This window comes from Ammospiza caudacuta, chromosome Z, assembly GCF_027887145.1.
Source record: "Ammospiza caudacuta isolate bAmmCau1 chromosome Z, bAmmCau1.pri, whole genome shotgun sequence".
In the NCBI taxonomy this organism is placed as follows: Eukaryota; Metazoa; Chordata; class Aves; order Passeriformes; family Passerellidae; genus Ammospiza; species Ammospiza caudacuta.
Genome location: NC_080632.1, coordinates 23,012,994 through 23,030,234, shown reverse-complemented (window position 1 = coordinate 23,030,234; position 17,241 = coordinate 23,012,994). Strand labels below are relative to the sequence as shown.

Here is a 17,241-nt window from a genome sequence, read left to right as displayed (position 1 = left end):
TTTGCTCTGCTGACAGGGTGAAGATGGTCAAAATTGCTTGTTTTTCTCATGTAGACGAAACAAATCCTGTCTATATATATCATGGTTTATCATACAGAATCCTCTTCATGATGAAAAAAAGGATTTGGATTATTATGTTAAAATTTTCCGTGGGTCAAATCTCCAATTCTGTAAAAGCATGTTCCAGTCAAGACAATTAGAGGGCTGTGCCTCCAGGTTTTACTTTTATGTATTTCTAAACTCATCTCAGGGCACGCTCATTCAGCGCAGTGCACAGTAAAAATATGATGGGAGAAGAGGCCAATGCCATTATAATATCTAATGAAAAAGTGTAAGTGCAGTGATGGTAGCTTTGAATGCATGCATGGTCTTCAGTTATTGCATCCCACACAGCTCTGAGAAGAATGTATCATTAATAATTTGTAGTAACACATGGCTTCTAATTGATTGAATTATTTTTTCTGTTTAAAACAAATGGAAAAAAAATACATAATTCATTTCCTTAAAGCTCATGCTTTGTCAGAACTAGCTGTGCTTTTAGGATGATATTCACTCTTTTAAAGTGTCAAAGCATGTACTCCAGCATTTTGGGAGGATGCTTAGCAAAAGACAGACTGCTTTCATCTCTGATAGCCTGATAAAGAGGAAAAATATGTCTTCTAGATGAGAGATCATATTTGTTATGCTGAATGGGTGCCATAGAGAAGAAAACAGCAAGTAACTTACCACATCAATTATCTGCAACAAAGAAAGCTGGAGCTCGACTACGAGCGGTTGGGAGTCATTCACTACGGGTCGTTCCAGACGATTGTAGTTCCGCAGCAGTTCTCTGTACAAGCGTCTCTGGCTTTCCCCCTGCTGAGAGACTAGAGGAAAAGAAAGAAGGTGTCTGTCATTCACACTGTCACACAGCCAGCAGTGTTTGTCTGTTTTGTTGAAAACTCCCTCTTATTAGGTTTGTAATTAGAAAGCAGTTCCTAAAGATATCACCCAAATTCTGCATATGGATGTGACACAGCTTTTCTGCATATGTGAATGATGAACTCTCAAAAAAATTAACTACTAACACTCTAACTCATTAGTAACATTCAGAAGTTACTGAACATAACTGGGGCTCTGACTGAATATCCCCATTCCTTGGAGTCCCTCCTGCTGATGTAGGGTTGAGGCTCCAAAACTACCAGGCAGCTTCCTGGAAGGCAAGCAAATGAATTCATTGATTTGCTTGTTCTTATTTCCTAGACGCTGGCTATTGTGAGCCAGCATTTACTTAGCCATATTGTGTTTATATGGGTAACAGGTACCCTTATTTCTTGGAGCTGATGTATCAGGCTTTTTTCTATGCTCAAGAAAGAGTAACAACTGTTCTTCCTACCCTCTTCAGTTTTTCTAGGTTTTGGGTTACTTTCCTTGACTCTTTTCCATGGCAGCACACTTTGTTAACACCTACTGAGGTGGTGGTATGAAGTCTAGAGTATTTAACAGCTATTACAGAGACATTGAATTTCTGGTATTACACGCTTAACTCAGCTTGCACTGAGAACTGACTCCACACAAAGCTGTCATGCAAGCAGCTGAACATGTTGAAGATTAGCAGAATTTCAGTCTATGCTTAAGTTCCAAGATGCCCTAGTTCCCACCTTTGGGGTGGATGTGGAGAGCATCCACCTAACCTACTCTTCCAGGTTCATGGATGTCACGGTTGATGACAACTATGGATGGTAAAGGTTTGGTGACTCCCAGTAAAGCAAGGAGGTTTCTGGGATACACTGCTCAGAACCCTAGTTTCCTCAAAACTCTGTTGATCTCGGTGCTGTGGCTAGTGGCAGCCTGAGTTCTACTTAAGAGCTGCACCTAAGAGAGGGAAGGTCATGGGCTGCAGATTCCCTGAGGTCAATCAGTCCTGTCAACATGAGTGTGTATTCTCTGAACTGTATAAATTCAATCCCTGGGAGAGAATCTACACTCTAAATCATTATTATTTTGGACTGAAGTAGTTTTTATCCACTGCAGTTGCCACTCTCTGTATATGACGGTTTTTACTTCTTGATCAGAGCTCTGCACGTTGAGATCAAAACTTCTCTCAGAGAGGTTGATGAATATTTTCTTGACAGTGCAAACAAACTATAACAACCCATTCTGCCTTCCCAGCCTCTTACTATGCTTAGCAAACCCTTCAAGCCTGAGACAAGCTGCCCTACAACAAAGCAGCCATGCCTTTTAAAACTAATAATAAATTTAGTTTACAAACACTCCATAGGTCTGTTTAACTTGTGTTCTTTTCATTTTTGCTGATACTCAAGGGAGATTGTGACTTTCTAGCACGGCAGTGCCTAGTAAACAAGAAAGAAGAGTATTTTGGTTCAGTTTGGTAAATTACACCATCACATCAATTTCATGAGTCCTTTTTCCTCTTGCGTAACATTCTACATTATCACAGGCACCCAGAGGAGCAAATGCTGTAAGCAAGCCTTCAATAGCCCTTGTTGACACCTCAGTATTGGTAGCTGTGCTTTCACCAATGTGCTTTCTGACCACAATGTCCCTTCTTCAGCATCTTAAGTAATCTTCCCTGCTTACTTAAGCAGAGATTTAAGTCCTCTGTTATAGCCTTAGTATTTTCCAGTACCTCAGCAGGACCAGACTCCATCATAAATGTCTTGTGTGTGAAGGAAACCCGTGAAAATCCCGCATGTTGTCCTATGGAAAGATGCTCTGAGTTTGGAGCAGATTTGCTGTCCTTTCACTCACCTACCCACCCATGCTCCTGTGCTTTAGGGAACAAATTAATTTCCGAACTATTGCTCTCATCTTGAGTACTTACATAATACTTGCCTTCAACCTTTCTTTTAAACTGGCTCCCCCAGCTTTTAAAAGGGGAAAAGCACCCTTCACCAGTTTCTGGACCCAACCAGGCTGCTAGACTGCCCTGGTACTACCATTGTCAGGGTGAGTTGAAGAGCCCCCCAAGGGACGGGGGGCTTGCAGAAATCTAAGCATAACCCTTTGCTTTGGAAAGCTATCTTTGCACTATGAGCTTCATCCGTGCTGAAGTCAAGCCTCTTTCCCTGTTAAACTTTGTGAGGTGAAGTAACCAAGAACTGCACTTAGTTTTTCACCCTTTCTTCAACTTTCCTCTCTGTAATGTAATCCTGGTACTTTGCAATCTCTTGAATTCAAAGCTGTTAACACAGTCATAGATGATCTATTCTTAGTCTGCCGAGTTGGCATTGGTGACCATATATTTTTGTGCTGCATGGTTTTGCTTACAAAATGACATATATTCAGAAGCAATGGAGCCCTGGGGTGTCCTGGCAAAGTGCCACAGCAGCTGTTGGTACCACAAAGAGCTGGCTAGCCTAATCACGCTGCCATCTCTCTGCTACAGCTGCTTTGGAGAAGGGAACTGAGGTGGAAGTCTAGTCTGACTTACATGTTCACAGCCTTTTTCTTTAAATTGTAATTTTCAAATATTTAATGTTTCATACTCGAGACAGATTTCTGCTTTTTTTCTCCTATGCTTGTGCTAATGCATTTTGACACTACAACTCTGTGTGCTAAATGGAGTGCTTGCTGGTGATGGGGAAGCCTGAATCTCCCAGGACTAGTGGTAGAATAAGCTTTACCACTGACTACCCCTCAGTCACAGCAAGTTTAACCAAAAGCAGTGGCACTGTTTCATCTTTTAAACTAGGCTAGATGACGGATGTCAACATTCATTGCAAAGTCAGTCTCCCAAAACCAGTGCCACACTTGCTTGCCTATGTTACTGGTAAGTAAAAGTAACTGCAAAGGGCATGTTTTCTAAGGAAAGGATCTGAGAGTTTTTATGACCCACTGCCCATGATTGTGTCTCCCTTGTCTATGAAGTATCTTTGAAGCAGTAGGAAAACATACAGACTCATTAAAATTTGAGAGAAGAGCAGTGTAGGATGTTTACCTCAAGCTTAGCAAGAGTTTTGACACCATCTCTGAAAAATTCTCACGCACATTTGTCTATGCCTTGCAGGCTAGATAAGTGAACACTGGGCAGAAAAGTGGCTGAACTGTCAGGCTCGGAGGATTGCAGTCAGCAGCAAAAAGTTCAGCTGAAGGCCAGCCAGTGGTGGAGTGCTCCAGGGATGGATACTGGGAACAATGATATTTAACACTGTTATGAATGATGGGACAGAGTGCACCCTTAGCAAGCTGGGTTTTTTTTCAGATGGTGCAAAACTGGGAGGAGTGACTGATACAGCACAAGGTTTTCTGCCACTCAGAAGGACCTTAAAGAACTGGAGAAACGACTGACAGGAAGCCCATGAAGTTCAATGAAGAAAAGTATAAAGTTGTCCGGCACCTGAGGAGTAATCCCAGGTGCCAGAAAAGGCTGGGGGCTTGCTGTCTGATGAGACGGATAGCACAAAAGCCCCAAGGAACCTTATAGGTGCCAAGCTGACTATAAGCCAGCCATGCACCCTTGTAGCAAAGGTCACCAGCATCCTGAGCTGCAACTGGAAGAACCACACAAGTAGATCAATAGAAGTGATTCTTTCTCTCTACTCAGCACTGGTGATACAGACCTGGAATGCTGGATCCAGTGCTGGGGCTTATCAGCAGAAAGGAAACATGGAATTACCAGATCAAGGGCTGGATTGTTCCTCAAGATTTATTGTTTAATACTCTGAAAATGTTCCCTAAACTGCTCCTGGAGTTTTCAGACAACTGGAAAGCACAAGGCAACCAACCCTTGGATTGGCAGTTAAGAGCTCTATGGAAAGCAGTTTTTTGTGCACTACATTAAACTTCTAAACACCTCTCTGGAAATTCCTTCTGTGCTTCTGCATATGCAAAGAAGTCTGCAAGAAGCCCACTGATTGAATGATTCATATAGACTATAAACTGCTACCAATCTTTTGAGCATAGATCCTATAGTCGTATTTAATGTTTCTTTCCAGGATGTAATTGCTGAGAATTGCACAGCAAGGGAACCTGCAGTTAGGTCCGGCCAGACTATTCATATGGCGCCCCCAGGAAGGACAGATGCTCTCTCCTTTCCAGGAGCTGTGCTGTCATGCCTGGTCTTGGCTGGTTGATTTTCCTGCTCTGCTTTGCATGCCAAGGTCCCCAAGCTATAAGGCAAGAGTCCAGCCCTTCCAGTTCCCCAGGTTTTTTCACAAAGTAGTCAGCTTCTTAACTGAGGATGCAGGTCTGAGACACATTCTGGCTGGTTGCGCACAGCAAAGAATAAATAATGAAATATTGACAAGGTGATAGGTAGTAGAACATGGATTTCCACTAGTTTTTCAACGATGACACCTGTATTATCAACCATTCTACATCTGTTTCATAGTGTTCCCTGGTTTTGTTTTCATAATCTCTCAACTTTTGGGGAGGGGGAGCTTCTGTTTTCTAGCTGTTGCTCATTTCTTTAGGCAGATACTTGAGTCCAAATATACAAGTTATTACTTTATTCATACAAGATTATTGGTACCTAACATGATGGCTTTCAGACAAAATATCATAGTCTTTCCATATTACTTTATATTAACATATATGCATGCTAACATGCCTCTGAATTATAAAATGTCTCTTTGTTTTCTTTTCTGTTTTCAAAGACAGTTCCTAAAATCACTTTCATTTATATAATCCTTTTGAAGAACATGGTAAGTTACAATCAACAGTATGTTTCTGATCCATCACATTGTTGCTTTAATATATTTTGCTCCCCAATACTTCATGAAAGGTCTCAAAATTGAGTGATACCGTAGCTGTGACATTTATTCACTCCCCTTGTACCTTCCGCAAGTATTTCACCACATCTATGTCACTTTTCTCTCTCTGTACTGCTACTTTGACATGTTTCTTTTGTTTTGGTTTATTTGTTTGTTATTTGTTTTGTTTGTTACTTGTTTCATAAAAGAAAATGAGTAAAGTTCTGGCATTTATAAAAAACAAACACATCAGTGCCATTGTACTGTGAAGTGTTGTTAGTTGGGTAATGATTGTAGTTCATTTTCTTATAGCTGGAATATTTACAGAGGAAAAATCCATTAAATACTATGGTTATCAGAGGTAAATCCTAGAACTTAAAACTGTTTTCCTAAAACCTTCCTGCCACAGCTCCTTCTATTATTTATTTTCATTTCAGTTTATCACTGTACTTTTGCAGGGATTTTTAGCTATTACTTTCAGAATCCAAACAGAATGATCACAGGAAACATACACACACACACACACTACAAGCAATAATGAATTATGGGGGAAGCAACATGAAAAGTATCAGGAAAAAAGCAGTTTGTTTCACAGACCATGTCATTCGCATAAAGAACTGCAATGGCAAGAGCATTTACAAAATGAAGCATGTTCTAATGATTTGGTAGCTATAAAAAACAACTTATTTTTGAATATTTTGCAGATTTTTGAGAATGTAAAGCATGTCATTGCCATATGTCACTTAATCTCCAGAGACACAGATATGTCCCATCTGCTTTTGTTCTTATGTGCAGCATTGTTACTTTTATCTGTGGCTGCAAATGCACTATTTCTTTCAATGCCCTTTGATTTAAAATGCACGCCATCGTGCCTTCAGGGAAGCGGATTCACATAAGAAACAATGGAATCACATCAGCTACCTCTACCCCCTGTGCGTCTGCGTGTGTGTGTTTATGTGTTGTGTATTTGAATATTTCTCTCATTTAAAACCTCTTTTTAATCTACTTCCCTTCTGGGTAATCTTTGACTCTAATCTTTGTCTCTCGCTATGCAGATTGTTTCTGCATACACACAAAAATCAGCTATCCAGAGGAATGTGAGAAATTACTTGACTTCCTAAGCAAGAAGTGCCTAATATTCCTGATAAGGGTCATTTTTGTTCTTTCATAGCAGATAAAGAGTTCCCAGCAGCAATGGGTATCAAAAAGGTATGCAAGGAAAGGTTTTTTCTTAAAGACTCTAGGCCCATGACAACATGCTAAAATGATATAATGAAAGGATGAACTTATATTTTTGGTCCTATTGGCTTGGTTGTGGGTATTTTAAAGGCTGAGTGATGTGTGTAAGGTAGAGAGACACACTTTGAGGTATTAACAGTGGGATGCCTCTCAATCAATCAGTTATCAACATTATTTAAACTGTCTCATTACTCCAGGTCAGAAACCTAAGCAGCTACAGCCAGTAAAGGCAAAAAATGCACTTTTAGTGTAATGCTAGTTTGAATTAGCTCTGTGCAATACAAGAGTCATTGCTACAATACTAGATGCATAGGGAGCACAGGAGGAGGAATCTGGAGCAGTCATGAAGAGAAGGACACCTCTTGTTACATATTACAGAGTGCTGTGGCTGTCTGGAAGCAACTCTTGCCAACTATCCTGGGATTTGTGGAGAGGAGTAGTAATGGAAGACAAAGGGAAGAAACAAAACCGTAAGATAAAAGCAAGACACCAGTGATATGGCCATCAGTATACTGGACTGGCCTTCTGCACTCCCTGATCCCACTGGCTTTCAGAGCATCTTGTCACATCCCTTCATCTCTATGGGTTTCAGCATCCAAACCAGTCAACCCAGGGAAAGCTCTTCTTAGGAAAGCACTATGAGCTTCACCCTTTAAGTGGCATCAATGTGGAAGCCATGGCATTATAGACAGCATTATCAGATGGCTCTGAAAAGGGTCAAGTCAGTCTGCACCTCCCCATCAAAAGTCCACTCTACACATGTGGAGAGCTCAGATCTGAGAAAGGCATAAGTTAACTGACAGGTGTAATAATGATTTCTGTGGAAACAGTTAGGCAAGTCTGATTAAGCTGACAAAAACAATAGGTAGGAGGAGTTCTTTTTCCTAAACCCAGTGCAGATAATAGCAGTGAGGGAGCCTGCAATGATGTTGTGGTTTAACCCCACACTGCAACTGAGTGCCATGCAGTCACTCACAATCTCCCCTCCCTCCAGGGGATGAAGAATTAGAAAAAAATTACAATAATATTAATGAAACATATTAATAATAAACCATAATGAAATATAATAATAATGATGATGATGATGATGATGATGATGATGATGATGATGATGATGATGATGATGATGAAGAAAAGGGAGACCACAAAAAGAGAGACAGAAATAAAACTCAAAGCAGAAAAATAATGCACAACACAATTGCTTGCCACCCACTGATCTATGCCCACCCCACCCCTGCCTGAGCAGCAATCAGCCTTTTCTAGTCAGTTTTCCTCAGTTTATATACTGAGATATACTAACTTTCCACAAAGAGAAACATGATCATTTTGTCCCAAGATGTGAAGAGAGCAAAGATTCCAAGAGCTATGCCTTAGTCACAGGGATGTCCTTAACAGGAAAAAAAGCTTGTTGCCTTTTTTTATGGTTCAAAGATGAGGGAGAGATCTTGCTCTAAACCATTGCCTTAACATGTTATTGGTGAAGCAATGGTAATATGATTAAACTACTCTGGGCAATGTAGAGGATAGGCTGGAGTGGAAATGATACAGACAATAACACTATGAAAAGGAACTGCCCAGTGTGCTGAGAGATGTTGCAGTGCTTCTTTCCATTTTTCCTTCTGCAGTGCTCATCAGCTGGTTATGATCCCAGAGACAGCTAGTTTCCCAAACTATGAACTGCTGCCTTGCCAGCCTGCCACCTGTACTTGCATAGCAAAGCTAAGCAGCAAAGTCATTGAGGATGCAATAGGCAAGGCTAGAGATGGCTTCTCCTGCCTTTTTCCCTCATCACTCAAGTTGCAGCTGTTGTCCATGAACAAAGTAAGAGCTCCACTGGCTGCAAGGCACAGTCAAGACACAAACATCCTTAGTGAACATGAATCTGAAAATGCAAAGTTCCAGGTTTGTCTTTACAACACCAGAAGTTAAATGATGGATAATGAAAAACACAATGTAAGAGCCCTCTGAAAGGGATGGGGGTTAGTCAGATGAAAATTTTGACTGCACCTTGAATGACTCCTAATTTGTTCAGTGCTTAGTATGTGAACTGGGAAATATGGAGAGACATTTTCTAAATGTTTCCTAAATCTGAAACCGTTTCACACTTGGGGAGCAGAACTTTCATAGCACACCTATAGATAAGACTCAGCCTTGTTTCAGGCAGCAGCCATGAGCTGTCACTAAGTCAGGTCAAACATGCTGCCTGTCTATGTGAGATATTGCGCTGCCAATCAGCTGGTGACAGTTCAGAGGTCTTGGCAGCAGAAGTGGCTGTTATCAAGGGATTTTTTCTAAGGGAAACAAGTCTGAGGCTTTGGTGGTTGAGGTCTTCAAAGACAAAGGGAATTGTAAATAAAGGTGTGAAAATTCTTAGCAAGAAGTCTGAATTTATTTCACATTGAAGAGAAAAGCTGCTTCTAATACCTCTTGATGAAGTAAATTACTGGCTCTGAGGAAATTGGACTTGTGACCAATCAAACAAGGTTTGTGGAGATCTGACCTAAGACACTTGAAACTGTATGTACTATGCTTTGGCTGACTCAGTCCAGATTTACTTATATCCATACAAAATGGCTTAAAAGCTTACATCAATTTTGTTGTTTGATTTTTTCCCCCAGACTTTAAAGGTATCAAGGTCTCAGTGACAGCTGAGTGTTGGTTAGCCTTGATCTGTTTTCAGAACCCTAGATGCTATTGTCTTTTCCTTGGGTACATGGCTCAGGTCCTGGTTTTGTTAGTGATTATATGAAATATTGGTCTCTCCCTGCTGCACCCTGCCAGCCATACCTGCATTGGCTGAGTCACTCATCCTAGCTAAGAGCAAAAATGAATCACAGTGAAATTGAGGTACTTCTAGAGAATGAGCGTGATTTTGTCCTGTCTTTGTTGCTTTTAAGCTTTGGTAACTTCAGTCTACTGCTCCCGAATTATGTTGGTGCAGACAAAACAATATTAAAACAAAACTGGTGCCCTGTGCATCCAGAGGGAGCATGATTGTCATCCTGTAATACAGCTGCAATGTCACAGATGCGGGATGCTTGGTCTCTGAGCGAGACCAGAATGAGCCTGAAAATTAGAAAGTGATTCTGTACTGTCTGGACTGCCCTCTTGTATTCCCCAGCAAAGAATTCCTGAGACTGCTAGAGCATTTTGACCCAAAGGTGAAGTAATTTGTCCACTTGACAGAGACCTCCTCTGGAGAAGGATGTCTCTTCTCCTTACCCACAGACCGGTTTCCTTAGATCTACTTTCTCTTTCATATGATCTGGCAACACATAAGTAGATCAGATGGTGTCAGGAGTGCTGAAGTGCTGGAGCTGAGATACCAATCCAATAAATTTAAATTATAATTGGTGACCCTAACATCTTTGGAAATTACATTAGAAGTCTCAGACCTTGAACAAAATGCTACTGCAGACAGTATGCTACAGGATAGCTGTTTGGTTATAAAAGAAAGGCAAAGCTTTTGCTTGGAGCTCCTGCAGCTACCCAGTTGCCATTTACGGATTGTGTGTGAAGCCTGAACATGAACAGGTTTAATTCAAAGTTGCTGCCCATTTGCCACTTGAAACAGTGGGAACTGCAAACTACCTGGCAACTTTTTATTTAAGTTTTGATCTCTTCTTCCCATTGTTATATTTGTTATAAAAGCTGGATTTCAGTTTGCTGACTACCTTTCTAAAATGACACAATATTAAAGGGAAAGCACTCCATCAAATCACTTTATCACTCCTGCAGGATCTTCAAAAAAACCCCACAAGATGGCTAAGAATTATGTAAAGTATTATCTGCATGATTATATGACTTTCTACTTTTGGTTTTTCCCAAATGCACCGACTCAGATGTGGTGAGAACATGAAGAGGCATCATTCTTTACAGCCAGCCTGCACTCAATGAGACCCACAACATGACACACAGTTAGTTCTGCGTCATGAAGCCTCCACAGGGCAGCACTGATCCCTTGGAGTGAGTGAAATGGAGGCCACAAACAACAGGCTGTAACCCAGCAGATGGATTACAGTTAAAGAGATATGCTTTTGATCCGCTTGGAGATGAGAAAACAAGGGGGAGTTATTTTGGCTGCCTTCAGCTTCCATGAGGAAGGGCTCCATCATGAAGAAGCCAGGCTCTCCTGGGAGGTGCACAGGGACAAGACCGGTAAGATAAAGGTGCATGATGGGGCATTCCCAGATTTTTTTAATCAAGTGTACTCTGCATAAGGAACACCACTGTCCTTGGAGATGTTTGCTGGCTGACTCCTCAGATAACAACCCAACAGAGAAGAAGGGTGGGACTAAACAACCTCTGGAGATCCCTTCCAGCCAAATTATTCTACCATTATATGAACCTGTATAGATCAGACCCTCCCTCACCTCAGCTGCCACAGACACATCTTTTCCCATTTACAACTTAATTTTCTCCTTTTGTATGGCGAAGATCTAAGTGACCAGTGATGTTTTTCCATGTAATCAAAGCTGAGCTTCAGTGAACACCACGTACTGTCTTAGTCCAGTCTGCAAACTGACTTCAGCCTCTTGGAGCTTTCAGTGAGAAATGAGACCTTCTCAAGCCTGCCTGTTTCTTCTAAGTAATTTTTCTGATCAAATCTATGTTGCATTAAGAATAGAAATGAGGACTGTGGTTTTCTCTTCAACCTTGTGGGATGCAAAAGTGTTGAAAATACACATTTCTGAATGGTGATAAGGTTTGCAGGCATCTGTTTCAGCACCCCATTAAGCACAGATTTTCTAATTGAGCAAAGCCAATTGACAGCAACGCAAGATGGAGACGCATGCACTTCACTGTTTACATACATAAGTACTCATGCTGACTACAGGTTCCTTTCCATTGCAATTTACTGACTTAATTGTAAGCCCTGGGTGGGGAGAGTCTTACTTCCAAACACTCCATCTGGTTCTGGTCTCAGCCTTCTCATCAGCTGTTTTGCTCAATGCAGAAAGTATTTGATTTGCAAAACTCATTCTTTAAGCCATATTTTCTCAGGACTGCGTTCTAAAACAGCAATAAACTCCTGTCTGCCTTTCTCATTTCCTGGGTTGATACTGATTGCCAGTGCTAGTCCTACCTGTCTCAGTCAGATTTGATCTCTTTCTTAATTAGTTTATGTAGGATCTCTAGTCAGTAGACATCTTCAAACAACCATGTCAGGACTGATGCAAAGGGTTTTCATCTACTTTAATCACACTTCAGAGCTGAAGAGACTATACCTCCCTCCTTGCTTGTCACATGCAAATGAAATTGTATGTGCTACCACCATAACTAACTCATCTTCTTTTCCACAGGCCTTAGAAAAATAAACCAGAGAGAAAGAAAAGTTCTGAAGCTGCCTTTAAGAGATAAAACCTCTACCTGGAACAAGAACTTCTGCTCTGAGGCCATCAGAAAACTCTACAAGCTGAAGTAAGGCTGAAGGTACCCAAGGTGCCATCTGGCATCATCCCAAAGACCAGATGGATGCTACTTTCTCATCCGCTTCTGGACCCTTCCCTACATGCAAGACTGCTATACCAATAGCTGCATGCAACAATAGGCACTGGTGATGTCATGACTCAGTTGCTTTTTCTGGACCTGCCCACTTTTTCCAGTTACATTTGAAAAGAATTAATACAAGATTTAGCTCAGATCCCTATCAGCAAATGCACATGGAAATACCTCCAACTCTCCTGGAGCCTGGCAACTTCTCAGAAGCTTGGGCCAGCTCCACTGTCACAGCTGTGCCCATGATAATACAGATCAGCCTTAGAGCTGTGCCAGTGAATGCGCATAGAAGATTACTGACTGAGCACAAGGTCTGGTTCATTGAACTATAAAGTGAACCTCAAGAAGCAAGCATGAACAGCAAGTTACTGTAGCAGACAGTAACGCAGAGGAAATAGGGGTTTGCTGAGGACCCTGTCTTAAATGTATTGAGAGATATCAATAGCACCAGAGCTCCTGATACAGAGTATATGTGCACGTGCCATGGACAAGTACATTTATTCCCTTGGCTCCATGCACATGTGATGCCTTAGCACGTTCTCAGCATTCAGAGTGAGCAGCTCTGCTGTCTGTGCTATTAGATATTAAAGTAGTGGCAGGAATCTGACAGCAATTTGCCACGTCCGCAAGTTGCATGTGTGGCATCTTCTTATGCCATCAGTATGGAAGAAAAGAGCTACCAGTACAAGGTAAGACCTAGCTCATGTATTTTCTATTTTAAATGTGCATCAGCTGCATTGTTATCTTTGGAACTGTATCATTCAGTGCATCAACACAGACAATATGGAGAGTTGAGGTGAATACAACCTTCAGACCTCTAATTAAGGTATGAAAGATTTTAAATGATTTAACTTTCACATATGGTTCTACTCTGATAACAGTTATGAGATGTAAAAATACAGCTACTTCACCAACCACCTAAATTACCAATGATATTACGCTGTTCTCCCATAAGGCACAGAAATCCTTTTATCTGTTCAACTGTGTCTCTTTGGAGTAACTAAGTTTGATTAAATCATTGTAGTTCTATCAGGCTTAAACAGCTGAGGCCTGAAGTTTGGACTCCTAACTATATACAGATATTTACGTAACATTATTTGTTCTTCCTACTACACAGATCTCTCAACTCGTGTCACCTCAGTCTAATTAGCTCACATTAGAGAAATTGTCACCCAGCAGGGGAATCTGGCCTTCTGAGGCTATCTTGCCAATGCTTCTGCTGTTGCAGAAACAGCACCTGCTTGCATGGAAGTGAACCAAGAAATTTGTGAGGATTTGCTCCAAGAGATCATCAGTTCTCTTCTGATGTGATCACTAGACCCCATTGAAATAAGCAAAGGTGTGAAAAAGCACGAAATTGGGTGTAGCATTGCAATTCAAATCTGTCTTATGAGTGAGCCAAAGAAAAGCTGCTTGCACCAGCTGGGTACACCAAGTCAGGCTGAATTACTTCATCATTTACATATTTGAGCTGGTTAGCTCACTTGCAGCATCCCCTGCCACAGGATTTGTCCCATACAGCTGAGCACTTATATTCCCACCAGACTGCAGAGAAAGGTTGTTGTCCTCAGCTTGCCTTTGCCTTTGCTGGGCTTTTCAAGGCCACTTGCCCAGATACGACCCTGATGGCAGTGTGTACAGAACAAAGAACCTGAGAGCTCTGACTCTGCTCTGTGCAGCACGTGGGCACTGTAATGGTCTCACTTGAGAAATAAAAAAAGGATATAAAGACACAGTAATTAGAATACATGGTTTGACTGGAGACTAGCCAAGTGTGTGTTTAACCTCCCTGGCTGTTCAAACCCTCTAGGTGACCATGCCCTGATCTGAAGGTAACACCTCAGAGAGGCTATGCATCTTTGTGGTCACTGTGACATGTTTCTCAGAATGTACTTGCAGGGTTGTCTGCACCCTATCCCTCAGATTGCATCACACCCAAAAAAAAAGGAGCAGGAATGATCCCTCCTTTGCAATCAATCCCTAGACTAGGTTTTTCAAGTTTCTCCACCCAAAGTTGTTAGGTAGCTGCTGAGACTCACTGGGTCCTTCTACATTCTGGGTGCTTCTTCAAGGATTGCCCCTGGCCTGGAAGGGATGTCTGACCCTGACAGTATTCACCTGGGATACAGGAAGGTTGAAAACCAGTTTCCTGATTTTTCCTTAGACCCATGTCTCAAAAAAAGCATCATCAGCCCTTTGAGAAGGAGGGCTGCAATGACCCAACTTAAATGACATGACTACTGGGGCTTCCAGCATTATTGCAAGAAGAGTCAGGATGAGGCAGACAGTTGAGGAAAGAACTGGGAAAAAAACTGACTTCTTCATGTGTTGTGTTTGGTTTTTATCTAGTTCTTGTGACAACTTTCCTGTCAAACAGCCCTACAGGAGTTTTCAGTACTTGATAAATTGCTATGAACAATGTTGAAAAAACTCAGTGCTATGAGAGAGTGATTTTAGCTATGATTTGAATTTGGTGTGACTTCCTTGTGGGTGAACTAAGGAACCCAGGGGGAAGTTCATCTGCATTTACGGTTAAAAAACAAAAAACTCTGCTACTGATAACATGCTAATATCATCTTGATTTTTTTCTCTTCTGCCCCCACTGCTCAATTCCCAGGTCTTTCTGGGTATTTTTTCCCTTTTTTTTCTTTTTTTCTTTTTTTTTTTTTTTACTTAAAAAAATCTGTAAAGCAGAAGTCAGTTACAGACCAACATTATCAGAGATTAATTTTATTCTGCTTTCACATTTTTCTGTAAAAGTGCACACTTGTAAGCTGTTGGTAAGAGCACCTAACAAAAAATTCTCTGAATTATTTATAAAAGCAGTTTGTCTTCATGTGCTGTTTAGATAAACTAGGCACCCCCTGATTAATTAGTGATTACTCGTTATTTAAAAGGCAGGATTTACATGACCCACAACTACTCAAAATGGGAATGTCCACAAAATTACTTATCTCATAACTAGATGCTATAACCCGCCTGTTAGTTCAGCTCCTACAGCAGCACAGAAATATCTTGAAGATAGCAAGGTTCTTAATTCAGCAAGGTGGGGAAATATTTTTCTGCAGTACCATTACTACATTAGGCAGATTAAATTAGGCAACATCCCATATATGCAAGTTTCTAGTGCCCTTGCACTTCTGAAATAGATGGACAACTTTCTCTGCTTTAAAAAGACAATCCTTCTTTATACATAAATTGTGAGAAACAAAATATGGTCCTTCACACCTAGAATACTTAGTTTTAGAATTTTTGGTTGCTGCAGGTATTTATGTTGCAGCTGAAAGGGACCCATAAAAGCACATTTTGTGTAGAATACCAAATATCTTTCATGACTGGGGCTATTTCAACATTCTCACTTAAAAATACTTTATTGTCAGCCTTGCTATCCTGAATGTTTTGAAATAATCACACAGCTCCTATTTTTTTAGCACCATGCTGAAACTTCTGAAGACAGCTTAGTCAGAGCTGACACCTTAGACTACAGAATCCCATTATTTTCATTAGATATTTTCAGCTATATATCCATCTCTGTCTTAATGTTTTTTATTAAGCATACTAAGAGTATGTTTAATAAAAACAAACCAGAGTTAATACATTTATATATTTATACAGATTTAATATTTCTACATGATGCACAGAGAATAAACAGTTATGAATTTTCTTCTGCTTGTATTTCTCTGTAGAACACCATTGCACTCACACACCTACAGCATTCCCAAATCATTCTGCTCAGCCTGAAGTTATAATTTCCTGTTGTCAAAAAACCATGGTAAGGTTACATTTTTCAGGAAAGCAAGAAAATATTTCTTTTGAAACACAACCATTTCAATTAATTTACGGAAGTTAAAATTACTCACTTTTAATTAAAAAAAAATGCACAAAACCAAACACACACGCTTCTTCCTTCTCTAAAAAAATGTAAGATCCCAGCACTGTAAGATCCACAAACTTACCCAAACTGATTACAAAAGTCAGTTAAACCAGCATGTGACTCTAATGAAGTCCAAAATATAAGCAGATACAAGACTTACTGAGAAAAATATTTGGGGTTGGATGTAACTAGCATTTAGAAGATTAAAAAAAACAAAAACCAAACAAAAAATCAAAACAACAGCAACAATAAACCCAAACCACTACCAAAAAAATGAAAGCCCTGGACAAACAGAGATTAGCTTACCTTTAAAGAGTGAGAAGAACAAGGATGACCAGAGGTACAGTGCAGAATAAACAAACGCCAAGCACCTTTCTGTGAGCATTGTCAAAATAAGCTGGCTCTCCTTCCTGAGCAGAGGGTGAAAGAGAATGAAGTCTTGAAAACAGCCTGCAATGACTGATGGATTTGGCAATTACGGTAATAAGGCATCAAACCAGCTTCCCACCAGGGGAGAAAAGTGCATTTGCTCATGTGCTTCTCCAGTCCCCAGGAGCCAAGACAGCTCAGTGCTTGGTCAGTAAATCCAAACACAAAGGAACAGGTTACATTCCTTTGGACTCACATTGCTCAACACACTGAGCCTTTCCCTGGTCAGGAGCAAATGCAAGTGATCCTCGCACACAGCTGTCTGTGTACTGCAAGAAGGGGGAGTGTGCTGCCTCGGAGACGCTTTCCACATCTCCACATATTGTACCTAACTCGAGACAGCACGGCTGCAGTGTTTCCAGTGCTTGCACTCGAGTGCCTCTAGAGTTGTTTCCCAGTGAAATGAATTAGTGTGTGTCCCCCTCTGCTCCCTCCCAGCTGCCAGGGCAACTTGCAGCAAGCACCTGTGGTACACACCTGCCTTTTCTCCCAGCAGAGGTGGCAGGG

The 17,241-nt window shown here is 40.9% G+C and overlaps 1 protein-coding gene across 1 annotated transcript in view; it reads right to left on the bottom strand.

Annotated features, from left to right (window-relative positions):
- The window catches only part of LOC131571349 (neuronal acetylcholine receptor subunit alpha-7-like), a 57,118-nt gene extending 40,382 nt beyond the window's left edge, over nucleotides 1-16,736 (bottom strand). The window contains exons 1-2 of the mRNA XM_058824041.1: nucleotides 16,612-16,736; nucleotides 727-866 (exon numbers count right to left, since the gene is read on the bottom strand). Coding sequence (XP_058680024.1) covers nucleotides 727-866; nucleotides 16,612-16,690 — 219 coding nt within the window. The 5' untranslated portion in view covers nucleotides 16,691-16,736. The remainder of the gene's footprint in view (nucleotides 1-726; nucleotides 867-16,611) is intronic.
- Between the last annotated feature and the right edge of the window lie 505 nt (nucleotides 16,737-17,241).